Source organism: Protopterus annectens, chromosome 1.part1, assembly GCF_019279795.1.
Source record: "Protopterus annectens isolate FY-2018-M chromosome 1.part1, PAN1.0, whole genome shotgun sequence".
Taxonomy (NCBI): domain Eukaryota; kingdom Metazoa; phylum Chordata; order Ceratodontiformes; family Protopteridae; genus Protopterus; species Protopterus annectens.
Window position 1 is genome coordinate 1,596,482,574 of NC_056726.1, and position 19,926 is coordinate 1,596,502,499.

At 38.7% G+C, this 19,926-nt stretch overlaps 1 protein-coding gene across 1 annotated transcript in view; it reads left to right on the top strand.

Annotated features, from left to right (window-relative positions):
• Positions 1 to 19,926, top strand: part of FHL3 (four and a half LIM domains 3) — a 906,726-nt gene that overhangs the window by 736,651 nt on the left and 150,149 nt on the right. The window contains exon 5 of the mRNA XM_044083498.1: positions 6,990 to 7,164. Within this exon, the coding sequence (XP_043939433.1) occupies positions 6,990 to 7,164 (175 nt within the window). The remainder of the gene's footprint in view (positions 1 to 6,989; positions 7,165 to 19,926) is intronic.

A 19,926-nucleotide genomic window follows, 5' to 3' on the forward strand; every position in this document is an offset into this window, starting at 1 on the left:
AACTAGAACCCTCCAGTCTTCAGAAAGGACACTTTTTTAAATGTAGCTAAACCCAACAAAAGAACAGGACAATGCCTATATTCCTACAACATTGCCAAACTATGGAATAGCCTCCCCTCATACATTACTCAACTTGACTCCCTAACAGCCTTTAAAGCTGCACTAAAAGCCTACTATTTAAATAATCCCAGCTGTACCTGTGAAATACAGTGTAAGCCCCCTTAACTACTCGGATCCTACTCTTTAACCCTCTGTCATATTATTTTCTTCCTTATCTATGTGACTGTTTCTCCTACCTACAATATGTGCAGTTTACTAATAATCATGATTACTTTCTTGTGAATGAAAGTATGTTATTATGTATCCATACAGTTTGATAATTATGTATTAACTACATACCATTACTCCCCACCCTATGTTAATGCATGTATATCTCTTTCACTTTGTATTTGTTCTGTACAATATTTGATTACCTGTAGAGCCTTTCTCCCCGGGCATCCACTGAAAATGGGTTTCTGAACCAGTGGATTTTCCCGATCAACAAATGTCAATAAATAAATAAGTAAAATAAATAAATATTCATTGAGGCCTAGATCTTTTCTAAGCGCCAGTTCCTTTCATATTACTTTTTCTCTCCCCTGTTTTTGATACAAGCTCATACTTCTCACCTGTTGTAGTGAAATTATTTTGATTTTCCTCCAAGGCTTCAGTTTTCAGTTTCTGGTTTCCCAAAAAGTATACAAAACTCTGCTCAAGGATCCTGTGCCACATTAAGACCTCAGTCTCATTTTGCAGAAGCTATATCACTTACATTTTCTACCTATGTTCCAAATTTCAGCTGTACACCACAAATGTATTAATTACCTTTATTTTTTAAATTAATATTTTTTTGTTTGTTCTCTCCACTGTAACTGTTTATGTGCCGCATACCACTGTAAAAACATGTCTCTTGTAATTTGTGTGTATACTGATCATGTCTAAATAACTAAATGTGTCTGTAATTTTTCTTTGTGGAGCTTTTCTCCCCGGGCCTCTGCTGAAAAAGGGCCTTTTCGGCTCAGTCAGACACCCACAGTTAAATGTAAAATAAAAAATAAATAAAATAAAATTTTGAACCACCTAAATCAGCAGAAGTCAAATTTCTGTCTTGGAATATGTTTTCTGGTTGTGGTCACTTCAGTCAAGAGAATTTTGGAATTTCAAGGACTTTCCTGCCAAGTCCCCTGTTTGGGAAATCACAAGGATAGGTTTTTGGGGGACTATTCCCTGTTTCTTATCTAAAGTTAAAAAAACTAATATTGTTCAAATTAGTCATATCCTAGTATGTTTACTGAGGTGCAGTACTCCCGTTAAGAAAAGGGTACCAACTTCATTGTCTAGTTATACATAAACACTGAGATTCTGTTTTTAGCAAGCAAACCAATTTGGACATCCACTGAGATTTGTTCAGAAAGTATCGAAGATCACCCTGGGTTACCCAAGTTTCTGGTCATTTTAGTTACTCTATTATGTGACCTATTTTCCATCCTGATGTGACTCTTAATGTAAGACCTCCACAACTCCAGGAATTAAATAATAATCACAATTGTTGTCTGATTATTTGTAAGATAACTTCTGGCTCTTTAGCATCTGCAGTTTGTGCAGTATAACCAATCACTGTATTTGCTATAGCCATAAAATAAAGTAAAATAAATAAATATAACTATTGTAGACAAGGAGAATTCAACAAAGGTGGCCCATCTAGACTTCAAGAATGATTTTGGTAGCCATTTGGCCTTGGATAGAGTGATGCAGTGGTGTTGCATGAGGGAAGAAATTGGAAAAGAATTGACAGATTTTATTTTCAATGGACGAGAGTAGATGATTTTTTTAAAGGCTGTGGCTATGATGGGGAGCCCATATTCAAGAAGAGAAAGGACGACTCCTTTGCCTATTGCAGCTCTAGTTTGTTTGGAGTGAAAAGTAGATATTTTCCAGGACCAGAGTAACGGAGAACTGTTCTTTTTCCTGGAGATTTCAATGAGGCTTTGGAAGTGTAATGACTGATCTTGCCATAAACCTAAGTATTTAAAGGATGTGGTTGCTTCTGTTGGGCTATCATATGGTATACTCTGCAAAATATTTACTCCTAGCTGCTTCTCCTCCTTCATTCTTCTTAATACCATGCCTTCTGTAACTTTGACCCGAACCGCAGTTATTGCCTCTCACTTTAGTCAGCCAAAGTGCTGCAGATGCCTTTAGCATCAACCCCTATACTGAGGACATTAGCACATCCTGCTGTTATTTCTTAGTGCTTAAACTGTGCATAACACAAGATAATGTCTTTAGTAATGCTGTATCTTTACTATATAATGTGCTGCTAAAATCCTTCATGAAGTCTAGGTGGACCACCTTTGTTGAATTCTCCTGGTCTTCCTTAGTTATTTATTTATTTTAGTTTGTTTACAAGGATAGTACACTGATCACTATAGACCATTTGTAGGCACAGTCTGGGTGAAGAGATTCACAAAAAAAGTTACAAATTAACAAAAGCAGAGTAATCACAGAAGGTAGATAACCCCACAGAAAATTGATACAATATGTAAATAGTATTAGCAGAGTAGAAAATCAAATGTGAATTAATTTTAGTAGGAAATATGAGAAGGAAGCAGTAGCTGAGAACAGAGGATCAAAGTAGAACTGATGCAGGTGAGGAGGGAGTTAGGTTACAGTATGTGTCCAGACCAGTGGAAAAGCACTTGCAGTCAGATTTTTGATGAGGGTATTTTTTGAACTGAGCTCAGAGGGTAAGGAAGGAGGAGACTTCTTTAAGGTGAAAGAGGTAGGGACTACCAGAGTTTGGTTGCAAGAATGGAGAAGGAATGGCTGTTACAGTGCAAGTTTAGTTTGGTTGTCTGGAGTGATGGAGTTAATTGGGAGAGGTTGCAGGGGGTTGTTTTATTATGGAGTTTGGCTGAAAGAGGTAGAAAGGCACCTGGTTGAAGTACTTTGAAAAAAAGAGACCCTAGGAGTAGCCCAACTCTGTAAGAGACTGGTAGCCATTGGAGATGGTGATGCAGTGTTGTTCCTGAGGGAAGAAATTGGAATTGAATTGGCAGATTTCATTTTCAATGGATTATGGAGTAGATGAGGGTTTTCTAGAAGCTCTGGCTATGCTGGGGAGACTGTATTCAAGTTGAGCAAGATGACTCATTTGCCTATTGCAGCTCTAGCTGGTTTGGAGAGAAAGGGAGATATTTTCCAGGACCAGAATAAGAGAACTGATCATTTTCCTGGAGATTTCAAAGTGGCTTTGGAAGTTAAGTGACTGGTCTTGCCACAAACCTAATTATTTAAAGGATGTGGTTGTTTCTGCTGGGTGACCATTGAGATATGCAATGCTGAGAATTGTAGGAGTCTTTCAGCTTTTGTGAGTTTCCAGATGTCATACAATGGCTATAAAAAGTGTACACACCCCTGTTAAAATGCCAGGTTTTTGTGATATAAAAAATGAGACCGCAATAAATAATTTCAAAACTTTTTCCACCTTTAATGTGACATATAACCTGTACAGTTCAATTGAAAAACAAATCTGTTAGGGGAAAAATATAAAAAATAAAAAACGTAGAATAAGCTGGTTGCATGTGTGCACACCCTTAAACTAATAGTTTGTTGTTTTGGGTCTGCTTGGAAGAGCAAGTTTCTTGATTTTGAAGTAGTTGGGTTTGTGCCTACATATGGCTTGCTTAGCTAGGTTACACAGAGAGGTAAAGGGTGTACGATTTTCTACGAAGACCATGCATTGCCCTGCCCCTAGATCTGAGCAGAATTTTCAGTTCGGTGGTTAGCCAGGGGGTTTTGTTGTATTTGAAAAAGCACTGTCTGAGAGAGAAGAATTTGTCTTGATGTTGAAGGAGGGTATATGTCAGAGCTGTTGCAGCCAAGTTGGGGTTCTGTAAGTTGATAACGTGAAATTAGTCATAAGTTGCTAGGTGTTTCTTGAGGTTGTCTGTTTTGATGGTGAATCTAGGTATGAAGGTAACTAGTTTTGGAGGCAGTTTTGGTGACTGATGGATAATTTAGAAGGTTACTGGGCAGTGCTCCCCTGAATGAGAGTGGAAGAACAGATGTATTGGAGGTAGTGGTAGGGTTGTTAGTTGTCCAGGAGGGAGTGGTTGTTGGTTTGGAGAGTTGGACGAGTTTGGGTAGGAATTCAGCAATGTCATTGCTCAGAGGACCCTAGTTAGTTTAGGTTAAAATACAATAACATACAATAACTTTTTTTTATATTTTTGGGCAGCTGAGTTGGTAAGGTTAAGGGATTTAAATTTGAGAGTCTGGAGGAAGAAAGTAGGCAACTGCAGGTGACTTTTCTTCCAGTAGGGAAGTTTTGAGTGATCCATTTGGGTTCTGGATCTGAGGAGGTATTTACCTGTGTAATGATATCTGGTTTTGAGTTCTTTTTGTAAAGAATGGGAGTGCCCCAACCTTGTCTACTGCGAGGTCTTGTGTCTTTCAGGTATTTGTAGGAGGGAAGTAAATGCTGAAAATTAGGACTGTTTTGTTTGAGCCATGTTTCAATGACGGCTGTGATGTTGGGTGCATGGCTTGTTAAGAAGTTGTTTATCTGAGCAAGTTTAATAGAGATGATTTGGGCATTAATTAATGCACAGGAGAGGGTTTATGGTGGTTGGAAAGGTTATGGGTGTTATGCATTGGGAGGGACCTGAACTGAATTGGATTCAATTCAATGTTGGATATGGGGAGAAGTGTGAGCAGGATAAGGGTGAATTTGTAGAGGCGTTTAGGAAGTCTGGGTGGTGTTACTGGGGTTTGGTAGGTTTGGAGGACATAAGGTAAAATGATGGTGAAGCTAGATTTGATTGAGAGTGGTAGGTGGTGAATGAGGGTATAAATGGGTGGGGTAGGTCTTCATGTTCAAGTTAGTGACTGTGGAGCTTTTAGGTGTTCTATGATAGAGTAAGTTGAAAGATGGGAGAAGCTATGTGGTTAAAAATGGTGCAATGTAGCGTGTTGAAGGAGGGTTGAGGTGGAGTAGTATTGTGTAGGGTGGGGTAGAAAAGGAGTTCAGAAAGTAAGAAGTGGGAATCTGTGGGGATGGGAAAGGACCAGAAAGTGCATATGGAAAGGTGAAGGGGTTTCGAATGATGAGTGTTTCTTGTTGAATTTATCTAAGTGTGGATAATGATGAAGCTGTATGGAAGTTTAAGGAGGTAAAATATCACACTGAGGTTTCCAAGGAAGTAGCATGTAGGTTTAGTGAAGTTGTGTGTCCCTTTAATGAGTGGATAGAAGTAGGAGGAAGGAGAGTAAAGACAGTGATGTATGAAGTGAAGAGCCTTGCGGGGGGTGGGGGTGGCTGGAGAATTGTGGGTGGGAGGGGAACAAAGTGGAACACACCTCCAGCCAGCTGGCATCAATCAGTGAAGGTGTACAAGGTGAATGAAGGAGATATATAAGGCCAGCAGCCCAAGCAGAGCAGTGTTCAGACAAAAAATGCCTTGTTATTGTGTTGTATTACCTTCCTGTTGTCTGTGTGGGATTCCACAAATTGCTTCTGTTTCCTCCCCTATCCCAGAGGTAGCAATATATCTGCATGTGTGTTTAGATGGTGCAATGGACTGCTGTCCTGGCCAAATTTTGTTTTTTTTTTTTTTGTTTTTGTTTTTTTTTTTTGAGTGTGAGAATAGCTCCAATACCCCTGTGACTCTGAGTAAGATAAAATGGGTGACCGAAAATGAGCAGAATCCATCCACCCATCCACAATCCTTTTTCCCATTTTTACACATGAGGTTGGGGTGTCACTTCAACAGTGACAGTCATCTAGAGCCAAGGTTCACACCCTGAGGTTGGCAACCCTGCCATGTTTGTTCTTCCATACCCCACACTCATAAACACACTCACACCTATGGCCTATTTAGAGTGTCCAGTCCACCTACCTACATGTCTTAGGAACATGGGATGAAATTTGAGCACCTAGGGGAAACATATGTGAACACAAGGAGGACTTACAGACTTCACACAGAAAGCATAACAGCCAAGAATTGAACCAGTGAACCTCTTGCGGTGAGGCAACACTATCCACTGCACAAACTGTGCCACCAAGAAAATAAGCAGACTGTTGCTATGTTTTTGTCTGTCTGTCAGGACACTCACCCCATACTTGTTTAACCAGCTTGCCCCAATGAAATTTTTCCATCATGTTTTCAGTTTGTAGAAGTGAGCCTGAGAGGAATACATTTACCCAATTACTTGCTGAACTTTCCTTTGTATAGCAACAAGGCTTGCCAGTACTGTCCCACCTTTTAGTACTTCTGTTCAAGTTCTCAGAATGGGTATATATTCTTATTAAAGGCCCTTCAAGCACTTCACAGATCTTCTAATCATTTGATTGATGATTCTGTCAGTTCACCGGTTGCCACATACTCTCTTGATTTATTGTTTACATTTGTGTTGGTGTAGTTTATAGTGTGCTTGAATTATGTGCTAAGAAGAGACAGCTAAAAATTTACTGAATTTAGGATTGCAACTGTTGATTTTTAATACATACTGTAAGCAGTGAAGAGGTGTGGAGAGCTGAAGATGTACTTGGTTTTGCAGGACTTCTTAAATTGCTTGTGAATGCCTTTCATTAACAGTCTGTACATGTTTCACAATCAGACACATACAATACTAAGACATGATAGAAACTTCATCAGAAAGTTTAATATGGAGCTGGATATGCTGAAAACGATTGTGTGATGCTAGTAGTAGTCCAAGTGTAAGCAGAAATTTGGCGAAATGGCTGTTTACATATTTGATATAAATGACATTCCCAGAGTTTGCATTGTTTTTATGTGGCCATTAAAACATTGGTATAACCTGTAACTAATCTGTATGCAAAGGTGAGGGTGGCCAAATGAACACAGAATACTTATCCAACCATTGAAATCAAGCTGCATGGGATTTGGTGTGTTCATTGCCTGATTTTTTTTTTTTTTGTCATCTAGGAGTTATTTTATGAAGATAGACATTACCATGAACATTGTTTCAGATGCTTCCGCTGCGATAGGTCGCTCGCTGATGAACAGTTTACTTGCCAGGATGAAGCGTTGCTGTGTAATGACTGCTACTGCAATGAATTCTCTTCCAAATGTATCGCCTGTGACAAAACAGTGATGCCAGGTATGCTACAAGTCTGATGATGTAACAAGTAAACAGTGTGGTTTGCATGAACAAGTGAGCAGTCGTGTACTTTATGACACATGCTCTCATTTCATATTTAAGTCCCGTTTCTTCAGATCTCAAAATGTTTTTGTGGTTGAGACTATGTAGCTTTATAACAAGCTCAAAATGAGACTGGTCTGGCAGTCCTGTATCAGCTGTTAACCTGGTTAAAAATATCCAGAACTGTACAACAGTGTATCTTTTGGGGAGTGGTATGCTACCATATGAGATCAGCCTGTTGCCTGTTGCAGTTGAATACTGGGGATCCTAGCTGAAGATTTCCCAGTTAGTAAACCAACAGCAGCAGTCTGCATATTTGGTTCACAGTTACATCACACCCGTGGATTTTCTTAGCAACAACAACAAAAAAGTAACACACTTTGAACTGTTAGCCTCACTGCGTGCAATGCTAGGTTAGCATGTCATACACAGAGGTTTATTTTTATGGCTGCCAATGGTTCTGAACTGTTAAAGCTGTGCTTCCATGTGTAATTGTGCTCCATAACTGACTGCTAAATTTTTAATGTTAAATACCTGTTGTGTTTGCTTACTCACTTACCAACTTATTGATTGTTTAACCTGTCAGTAATACAGTTTACAAAGTGGAACCTTTTTAAGTCACTATACTGGCTGCACACAAAATATATACACCAAAATGTGACGAATGAGATTTCTTAACAGATGGTTTGTACATTTTACAGAAAACAGAATACACAAATGATAAGGGTTTCATTTTGATTTGTAAGCAACTTGAGCAATGTGGAATAGGGACCCATATAGTTCCAGTAGTAGTAGGAGCAACAGAACTAATAAAAAATTTTGAAGTGTACTTAAATGTGTTACCAGTACATGAAATCCCATATGAAGTGCAGAAGAAGGCAATTCTGGACACATTGTAGGTACTGAAAAGAGCACTCTGGATAGAATCAAACATTGAAGCAATACTAATTTCATGAACTTTAGTCATAACCTGTCTTAGGAATTGGGGTATTCTCCTGTCATGGTATTCAAAACCCAAAACATTTGGAGAAATTAAAAAAATAAGAGGGAGGGGAGGCAGCATAGGTTTGCAGCAGTTTTGCAGCGTTAATAGCCTGTTGAGCACTGTGCTGTGTAAGTGATCGGCCTCTTAATTGGGAGGTTGTGCATACTCGAAAGTGTGCATCCACCTGCCAAAGGCAGCAACAGAAATGACTACAAGGCTGCTGCAGGGTGGCATACTTGAGGCTCACTACCGGACAGTGGCATGGTGCTTACACCAATGTCCTTGATCTACTCACCAGCCCCAGACATGGGTCTGTTTGAGCCTGGGTGAGTGAGAGGAACTGGTAGGAACATTGTGAGTTTAAAAAAAAAAAAAAAAAAAAAACAGTTAAAATAAAAAACGTAATACTCTGCTCTATTAGCTGAGAATGTAAACTTTAATAAAACAGACGAGCGCTTTTGGGCAAACTCACCCTTCTTCAGGTCACCATATAATAAAACCACAACTATTTAAAACTGATTTAAAAACTAAAGCATAAATCAAAATAAATCAGTGAAGCCATATCTGCCCTTCTAGGGCAGGGCTCAATGGACTACAGCGATTAAAGCCCATTGCTTTATCGGCCTGCAGAGTAGCTATCCAATTCAGTTCATTTTTTTGAAATAGTTTTATTATGTGGTGACTTTTTTGTGGCACTGGCTTTTTATAGGTGTTTACTATAAGCTAACGACCGCAAGGGCCTAGCCATGCATCCCAAATCTCTGACATGTTCTGCCACCCTTGATAAGTGTAAGCATGGGCCGGGGAGATGAACTATTTATAGGTTACCTGTTTGCAGGTATGAATTTCTGGTTTCCCATCCAATTGTCTAAGTTGCACTGGAATTGGGTTAGGGAGGAACTCTGCTTCACATGGATGGGGAGCCTGTCCCATAGACAGGGGTAGTCTCTGGATATATACCTATCTCTCCAGCAAGTCCTATTTATATCACAGGCAAGGTTTAAGTCTTTAGAATGGGTAATTGTAGTACTCTACTCTTTGTTTTGTGGATATACAGGAGGTCCAGCAGAGTGGGATCTGACAATGCCCTGTATGCCAAGCATATGCATTCGTTGTGGTAGTTTTTGAATTTTATCTGTTAAAAAAAAGGTTTGGAAGAGAGACATACCTTGTAAACTTATACATATAACTAAATATGTTGTATATATTAATACATACACACACACACATATGTAAATATTCCAGTGCGTCTTAATTCCTCTTTTTTTTTTTTTGTTTTAATCAAAAAAGGGAAAAATGTGTGACATCACAGATGACTACAGGCTGATTTCACTTCAAAAATTTTATTTTAAAATAATTTCAAGATTAAATAAGCTTTAAAAAATTCATATTTATTATTTATTCCATCTGTTAAATGCTTGAGTGGGCTTGAACGAAGACCTTTTGCATCCACAACCCTGGCCAAAGGCAAACAGAAATACAAGTGTATCAGTTTAACAACACAGTACTTTTAATGTAATATTGCAATCAGGACAAGAAGCATTAACATTTAAGAAGAGTTACAACAGATTTTTGTGCTTCCGTGGTCACTATATTGTGATTAGCAGGAGAATACTTGGAAGGAAGCAGGAGGCACATTGTCACAGTGGAGAAATAAAACAGGAAAAAGATGAACAACTGAGATAGTTGGGAACTGTGCATGTTAATTACTTAAAATTATAACACAGTGTGATATCAAATTTAAAGTTGTAAGTAATTATTGGACATCCTTTTCCCCATTGCAGTCTGCATTTTACCTCAAAGAAAAGTGCCTCAAACTGTTATTTCACTTCAACCTATTATAGAGTACTTGCTGTTTGAGCAGGGGTACCTGCCCCTCTGTGTAAGACAGTAAGCACACTTCTGCATCTCTAAACATACCAATTCAAGATCACACAACACTGTGTAAAATACTGGAAATTCCACAAGTCCACTGTCATATCATCTCCAAAAGATGCCCGCACTTGTCACAGTAGTAAAGAATGTTTTTTTTTTTTTTTTTTGCAATGACTGTCACGCCCCCCCCCCCACCCCCCATTCCATCTTTCTAAAACTACTCACTAAGGGCTCTAATATCTTTGACCTGGCCCTTGCCTGCATAACTTCTTCCTTTAGCCCACTCCACATCTCTTCAACCTGTGTTAAATCTAACGAAAAACCATTTATATTCTCTGTCACACCTAGTGCTACAACCCACCATTAAACGAGACCATTCTTATGGACATCTCCAAGGAGAAACTTATTTTATTTATTTTATTTTACATTTGTTTACCGGGAGAGTCCGACTAGGCATAAAACCTTTTTTCAGCAGAGGCCCAGGGAGGAAAAGCTACATTGTAAGTAATATAATTTTGTTAATAGAAAAAATCTTATAGTACAACTTCAGGATGTAGAAGATCTAGGCATCATTTCCTGACAATTTCCAGCAGATGGGCCCAGCTGAGAGAGCTGCCATATTCACTTGCTACATAGAAATATCAGTAGCTGTCCACCCTAAATATATGGTTAATTCAGGAATAAACATGTCTGGGGAACTCTTACATTGAAAACTAAGAACAAAAAAACTTGTTAGAAATCCCCATTACCCGCACTTTGAGACTCCACTGAAACATAAGGAACTTAGGAGCACTACTAGACAATATAAAATGGAGTATGACCTTCAAGTCAGTATTGATGCCAAAGGAAAGTGGCATCTTAATTCTGTTATGTTAGGAGTTTAAAGAATAATATCTAATAATGTTCTCAACTCATCCATACTATTGTCACATATTCCAATCCCAAGAACATAGCTGGTAATTTAGCAGACATCGTTAGTGCTAGCTTTGATTGACCTACCTATGTTGTTGATTCCACCATCTGTGAAAATTTAGTTTCCCCAGAAGTATATTGGGAAAACATCCGAGTCCCTGTCAAAAGCTAAATATAGTACAGATGAAAACAAACAGTATAAAGGTCTGCGTTATCAGTGCCAAGAATGCAGTGTCAGAGCCTCTCTAACATTGATCAACCTCTGTCCACAGGGTTTGTGCCCGATGCCCTATACGTCAGACTGTTAACTCCCCTACACCTTGCGCAAGGGTGGACCTTCTTCAGACCTGGGTAATTATAGTCCCATCAGCCTGTCTAGCTTTATATGCAGAACTGTGGAAAGCCATAGAATACGTCATAGCAGAACAACTTAAACCAAAAGGGGGAAAATGCTCAACCATATCTTTTTTATTATAAATTTTATCTCTGTGGAGCCATGTTCTTTGGAAACTGAGTTAAAATGTCAGTAACTTAGTCAGAAATTTTTGTAAATGTTCACGCCAAGCACTGAGTTGAGAGAGAGAGAAGAAAACAAATAAAATCCTTGCTTCTTAAACTAAAACCATGCTCTCCATCCACTAATAACCCCCCCCCTCAATTTCTGAAAATTGCTGCTGACCCTATTGCATATCCTGTGTCTATCTTAATCAACCGCTCCATTCAGGAACCTACCGCATCAGAAGTATGGAAATCCTTCTATACCACTCCTCTGCACAAAGGTGGCAACTCTGTTGAACCCTCTAACTATAGACCAATCGCTATTCTCTCACCGATCTTTAAGATCCTTGAAAAATGTATACATACTCAACTACTGTCCTATCTCATTCATGAAAATCTCTTAACCCCCACACAACATAGTTTCCGCCCTAAACACAGTACCTCGACTGCCTTACTCTCCTTTACTCAAAAGGTTGCAGAAGCTAGGGACAACAGCCTCCTCATCTCCTGTCTATTCCTTATCTCTGTAAAGCCTTCGACAATGTGTCTCATCCCATTCTTAACAAACTCTCATTCCTAAACCTCTCTCCTTCTACTCTTGGCTGGTTCCAATCCTACCTTATTTGCAGAAAACAAGCTGTTAGATGGCAGCAGGCTTTCTCACCCTTCCTTGCTGTTCAAACAGGAGTATCCCAAGGCTCCATACTTGGACCGCTCCTTTTCAACATTTTTACCAACAACCTGCATTCATCCTGCAGTCTCTCATCTGTAGTTCAATACACAAGGACGACTCTACTCTCTTATCTATCTCCAATACTATCTCTGAACTACACACACGAACACAGAATTCCTTTATCTCTGTAGAAAAATGTCTCAGAAATAATCAACTAATCCTTAACCCGAAGAAAACTCAACTCCAACTCGGACACTCTCTCACCTTAAATCCAACTTTTCTCGCTAGATGATACCACTATCTCCCCTGCCTCACACACCAAACTCCTTGGGGTAATAATTGATGACAGTCTAAAATTTGACTTGCACATACAACAGGCCATCAAAAAACCCACCAAAAACTTGGACTACTTTATAGGAACAAAAAATTCCTCATTACTGCCACTAAACACACTCTTGTGCAGGCATTTCTCTTACCTAGTCTTCTATATGCTTCCCCCAGCCTTACTAATATCCAAACTACCTCAATGCAGAAACTGGGACAAACATACAACAAAATTGCCAGATTTATTCTAAACCAACCACTCTCGTCGCATCATTGCCTCTCACTAAACAAACTTCAGTGGCTGGAATTTCCACACCTCCTATAATCGAAACTCCACACTACCTTTTCCATACTCAATAATCCCTCCGCCTGCCCTGCTCTTGCCTCCCATGTTACTCCCTACTCTTCCCTCTGGCCTCTCCATAATGCTGATCAGCATCTTCTCTCAGTTTATAAACCCAAAAGAAATATTGGCAAAGTACTTTACAGACACTCTGTCTCACTAAATTGGAACAAACTCTTTCTCCATATTAGATCCAACCTTTCCTTTCCCTCTTTAAATCCCACCTACTAAACTTGAAATTATGCCATTGCATTGACCACACATAGTCTTAATCTGTCCTACTGTATAACCTATTGCATCTCCTAACTTTCTTTCTCTGTTAGTAACTTCTGCTTAAACTAACCTCCTAAACGCCCCAGCTCTACTACTATAGCCTTACTATAGCCCCCTCCTTTCTCTCCCCCTCCCATTCTCTACACTGTTTATCTCCCCCCCCCACTTCCCATCAGTGTCTGTGTATTTTCCTTCTTTTGAACAACGATTATCTTTTTGTTTTTACTCTTATATGTAGTAAATTTAGACCACTGCTATCAGTGCAACACTTAATGTTCATAATTTTTTCTTTTGTTTTTCTCTTTATAATTAATTTCATATTGGCATTGTTATTTTTAATAGTTTTTGTCCTGTATGTTTATCTTTTCTTATATTTGCTGGGGGTCTTTCCTCTTGGGTCTCCACTGAAAAATGGGTTGCTTGTTATCAATGCAATGCAAATAGTTAAATGACCTTTTCTTTTTTACAGTTATTTTGTATTGTGATTTTTATTTAATATTTGTATATTGTCACTTTACTTATGTTTGCTGTGGTTTTTCCCGTCGGGTCTCCACTGAAAATGGGTTTGTTTGCAAACTCAGTTGGACTAACCTGGTTAACAAATGTGAAATAAATCAAATAGTGTGTGTGTGTGTGTGTGTGTGTGTGTGTGTGTGTGTGTGTGTGTGTGTGTGTGTGTGTGTGTGTGTGTGTGCGCGCACGTGCGTGTGCGTGTGTGTGTGTGTGTGTGTGTGCGTGTGTGTGTGTGCGTGCGTGCGTGTGTGTGTGCGTGCTTGCGTGATTACTGAGGTGGGAATATCATAGAACATGTGTTTGGTGTGTTCAAATCAAAGTTCCAGTGTCTAGACACATCAGGAAGTACAATGCAGTATGATCCAGGCACCTCTGCTAAGAAAGTCTGTGCATCACAAAAGGTACAAAGTGACCTGTAACCCACAACTTGAACACATGTTCACATGTTGATGATGGCTAGTCACACAAGATGGAGAACCATATAGTGTGAACCAAGAAGTGTGCATCCAGCCAGAGACATGTTGACTGGAACATAAGTGCACTTCTTCTTAATGGATGATGTTTGGGTGTAAAAGCTTAAACTGGTTGAAACATCTAGACTTTTAGTCAGTCTACAGAGTCTATGATACTATTTTCAGTATGTGAACCATAGCAAAGCTACCTGGAACCTGTGTACTTCTGTGAAAAGAATGGACTGCAAAGTCCAACTAGACAGCTGTATATCAACTAAATCTAGATAAATGTCATTGAGGAATACTAAAGTGAACAACACTGTTCCATATAAAAGCAAAAACATAATAATTCCCATCCTACTCATAGACTGCCTACAAAAGAAGCAGTTGCCAAAGTCTGAATGGAGGAGTACAATACATTTGGTAAAACAATGCAAAATAAAGGAATGGATAGCAGGCAGAAGCATTGCCCGTCAACATTATCAAACAAAACTCCATACACCCATGACACCCGGGCCTCTTAAAACTTAATTTAAATGTGTCCCCTAAAGTCTCCCATAATATGTACCACTCAGGTGGCATAAGACTTTACCCCAAGGTGTCCACAACAAAGCTCAGAATCTGGGTAACTCATTTTTGAGGTATGAAAGGACTCGCATACCCTGACATAAAGTACTCTAATACCTGGGAGAAGTTGTTAGTGCAAAGGTCTGCACTTCACTGCCGTTGAAAGCTTATGTAAATGGTTGAACCTGGCTTCCATGTGCAGGTCATTGACCAGTATACAGCATAGAAGGGTCATATGTCAGACAAACAACCAGTTTAGGAAGATTTCAAGGGACTGCTGAAACCATGACAGAGTCAATAGCAGTGATTAGCAGGCAACAGGCTTAAAAGAAAAATGTTTAAAGCAGTTCTGGTACGGGTGAAGGGAAGAGAAAGGTTAGAGAAAAAAGAAAAACAGACATGATAGTGTGGCAGTGGTATTTCCATAGTAAAGAGCAAATGCTGGCAAAGTTCTACAGCTGTTTAAACAACCAATTTGATAGAAAATATGTCAGTTGTATGAACAATGTCAAAATGTGGATGCTTTGGAAAGAAGGTATTCAGAGGGAATGTTGGAAAAAAAAACAGGAGGGTAGGGATCTTTGTAAAGAAGGGGTGTGCTTAAATAGTCCAGTAATAGGCCAGCATTGTGAGAAAGGTTACAACTGTTTTGAGTATTACTTATAGCGCAGGTATATGTAAAGAAACAGCATAGTGAATTGCATAGGTATATCAGTTGTTTTATCTAAGGTACACTAAGCTCCCAATAACATATGGACCAGAGCCAAGGGCTCTTTCATAAGGAAAGAGCAGTAATACACTTCTGGTTCACAGAGTGATGTTTAGAGATTAAGTTATGGTAATCCAGAATCCAATAAGGGCTGAAGCACACACACCACCTCTAGAGTTGTAATACAATTGAAAAAATAGACAGGGTTTTCTTTTTTTTTTCTTTTCTTCACTTTTGTTTCTATATTTGGTAGATAACAAGCATACATATAGTATTAAACAGCATAGCACAGAAAAGAAGGGGTCACAGTTACTACATCCACCCAACTGATGTGCAAATAAGGAATGGTGAAGCACATAGTTCAGAACACATAGCTGCCATGACTGGTTGTGTCACCAATGTACGGTTACAAACAAGTGCCTGCAGTGTAGTACTCTGTCATTGTTTCATTGCTGCTTTCTTTCAGTCTGTCCAGAACTGGAGAAGCAAGGGGAGGCAGTAAACTGTGAGGAAGAAAAGGAGGTGTTAACAGCCAGGGAAACTGTAATCGGTGAGCAGAACACTCCTATTTTCTGTCGCACGAGTCCTGTTAGTTCCTGCAGGTAGAGCTCTACTTTCAGATCACGCATCATGAGGAATGCCCAGGCCTTTCATTTGTTAATAACACACAAAGGGGGTATTATATTCAATGATAAGACTAGCACGGGATAAATAAATTAAGACTATAATATCTATGGACCTTCAGGAGACTGAAGGATAATTTATGCATGGGAGAAGATTTTTCTGTTCATCTCAGACATTTTGTTGATAAAGAAGCATTCATTATCAACTGTTATTTTGTTCAAAACTTAGTTACAGTTTTTAACAAAACATAGATATTAAATTATATAAATCTTGAAACATGAAAATTACAGAATGTTAGATAATCGACTTATGCTCAAGCCTTGGATAGCTGCATGCAGGTTAAGTGGAATGGTATTTATATAATATGCCGTGGAAATGCTAGATTTAACAAAGACAGCTATGATGCATTTGATGGGACTGAAAGTAACCCAAAATACACAAGTATGTTCTAGTCCAGCCCTTGCTGGTTAGCCGTAGTCCCTTGATAGCAGCTTTCACATTAGAGAAGTATATGTCAATGAGGATGGCCCCAATATAGAGCCTCAGTTGTATTTTTGTTTACAGCAAACACCTTTGACCATAATGCCATGTGTTTTTTTACAGAGCTAGTTAGTAATCTGGTGAACTATGTAATACTGAGTTTGGAGAGTTTTGTCGATAAATTTGTAATGCAGGATAGTATTGAAGGCCTTTACAAGGTGCAGATAGGCAACGAAACGAAGAAGCCAAGAAACAGAACTTCCATGCGTTAATGTTAACAAAATTGAGCTCTTTCGTCTAGCTATAGTGGACTTCTTCAGAATAAATACATCAGTCAGATCGCCCTCTTTTATGCTGCCCAAACCAGTCACATGATCACAGTTAATTAAACACAATGCAAAGGTTGTGAAATGCAAAAAATACAAGAGACAGGATTTAAAGAAACAGTAACACTCAAATACAAAACATTGGTGTATGTATACTATTATAACAATACAATACCCTCCATTCCCAATGATAATGTAATAAAAACATTGTTTTGGATAAAATTGAATTAACAAATATAAAACAATTCTAACATGGTCATCAGAAGCCTTTTATAAAAAGAAAACTTTAAATAGCATATGTAGTTTTTAATTTTAATATGCTGCTGATAGAGACTTGTTCATTGAGTTCTGGAACTTAGGCCCAATTGCACCTAATCTGCCTTCGAATTTCTTGGTATTCCAAAAAATCGTCAAATGGTCCACCGGTTGCTCCAAGATCAACATGAGTTATAGTAAAGAATTTAAAACAGTGGTCTGGATGGCTTTTGACATGCTTATATAACACATTTCTTTCATTCCTTTTATGTTGTGTCGTAAAGATAATGATAAATTCAAAATGTAAGAGGTCTTTTAGTTTTTCCAATGTAGAATCCTTCACAAAGTTGACATTTAGCAACATACACAACCCCCTTACTGTAACAATAATATTTGTTTAAGATTAACCATTGAATAATTTACTGTACGAAAGCATACCCTCCAAATGTACCGACATTGTGTACAATGTCCACATTTTACCATGCCCCCTTTAACAATAGGATCATGAGATTTTTCAAGCAACATTTTGAAACACACATCCTTTTTATAAACCACTTTGTCTCTCACCCACCAGTTTGATGTAATCATCATCCATCTTCTTTGGATAATATCTCGGATATCATAAAAATGTAAATTGAATGGCAAAGTCATGGGTGTCTGATATTGGCCTTGACCTTCTTCAAGGTGTTGATCCTTATTAACGCTAAAAGTTGTGACTTGTTTGGTTGTGCCTAACAGGGGTGAAAATGGCCAAGATTCCTTTTCCTAACAACTTCCTGAAAAATATCACATAGGAAAAAGTCAGGATAGCCTCTCCTTGTTAACATATCTTTAAGTTTGCCGCATTCTTCTTGAAAAATATTTTCATTTGACACCATCTGAGCTAAACTCATGCTCTGTCCCTTCACCAAAGACTTTTTTTTTAGTGAAGTGGATGCTAACTGTCAAAATGTAATAGTGAGTTTGAATATGTGGGTTTCCTACATAATGATGACTCAAACTGGTATGTGTTTCTATAGTGGATCTTAAAAGAAATGTGTAGAAGAATGTAAAAACTGAAAAATATTGGTCCAACTTGGCTGCACTATGTCCAAACATGATGTCCTCCAAATATCAGCCATACAGTGACCAACAATTTCTAAACTCAGATGTGAAAATGTAAATATTTTCTCAATGGTCTAGCACTGTGTTGGCAAACATGGGGTGCTTGCCACCCCCATAGTTGCGTCATTGTTTTGCCTAAATACCCTGTTCTCAAAAGTAATAGTCATTGTCAAGGACTACCTCCATAAGTGTCCTTAAAGGACAACAACAGGATTCTATTATTAAATGCTCAACTTCTCTGTCTTTTCTCTCCCTATTTACTGCCCTGCTATGAATAAACAACAATACAGCATTTAAAATATTTTAAATTGACTGTTTCTCTCCACTAGAACGGTACCTTACTGTACTGTGTTGGTTTCACTTTCAAAAAAACTTTTGTCCCACCCTGGAAAAGTGTGCAATTCCCTGATGTCATCAAGGCCACTGGATACAGGTAGTTTTTTGGTCATTTCCAGCCGCAAACTGAAGTCACCACTACCGTCCCAAAAACCCACCCATGCTGTAATGTCACAACTTCCTGGTCCTTCCCCTACCCATACAGAATGTAAAGGCTAGAACAAGGAAACAGTACATGAGTCAAGTCTTCTGCTGTGATTTGTCAATCACAGTAGGTAACAGTTCAAATTATCTTAGCACTTTGATCCAAATTGGAACTGAAACAAAGAAAGTCATAAAACCATTCCAGTCCTTTCTTGTGATGAATGACTGAATTATATGATCAGTATAAAGTCCGTTTGTCACCTTAGAAAGAAAGTCCCATGAATCTTTATACAAATGTGGGAACCCATCTAACAACCCTTTTGTTTGATGGTCAATAAATTTAGCTACAGGAAGCGTCTTTGAAGCCTTAGCATTTACTATAGGGCATAAAGGGGGATTCTCAAAACTTTTATGTATCTTCAGGATCCCAAAAATGGTCAGGGTCCTTGGGTGGGGGACTTCCTGGAAATCATACTCAGATGTAGTAATCGGGTCATTCATAAGTAAATATTGTAATATCAAGTCAATGCTCTGATATGCTGTATTCATTTCATTTCTAGATGTTTCCTCATAAGTATCCATGTACAAGGTAACGGACATCTTGTTAATGTAATTGCTGTTATCCATTACCACAAGGCCCCCGCCCTTATCAGGTTTCATGACCCTAACCTGCTTATTGGTGATAATGTTCCTTAGGAGTTCATCTTCCACGTGTGTTAGATTTGTGGACCCACTTGTTTTGTTCTAACTCACTAATAACTTTCTGATATCATATTCACACATTTTTTCATAAAGATTGACCATGGGGTGTATTGATAGATTAAATGTGCTAGGTCTTTTACATTCTGGTATAAAGTTAACAAAACCATTAATATTGTCTCTAAAAAAGAATGCCAAATTTAGTTTTCTCACAAATAATTTTAGCTGTGTGATAGTGTCATCAATTTTCTCTCCCCTGGCTGATACAAATGTCAATCCTTTTTCAAACAAATCATCCCAAATTGTAGAAACTATGGTGTCACTGAAATTGTATATTTTAAAGTCACCAATGGCATTGGAGACCATAATTGACAGTTGTCTAAATGATCATCCACCAGTGGTTGCCTCTCCATTTGGGAATTTGTTGAGTATGTCGGTTTCTTTCCCGCGGTCCCCCTGAGTTCCCTCCCCTCTAGTTCCTTAGTCTCTGTAATCTCCTCAGAGGGGGGAATTCTAAAAGGCCCAACTCTTCAGTGTCATCTTGTTCAGGAGGATCTCTATCAATCGGCTACGACTATTGGCCTGGTTGCCTTTGACAATGGGGGGACAGTATGCATGCCTGGACTCA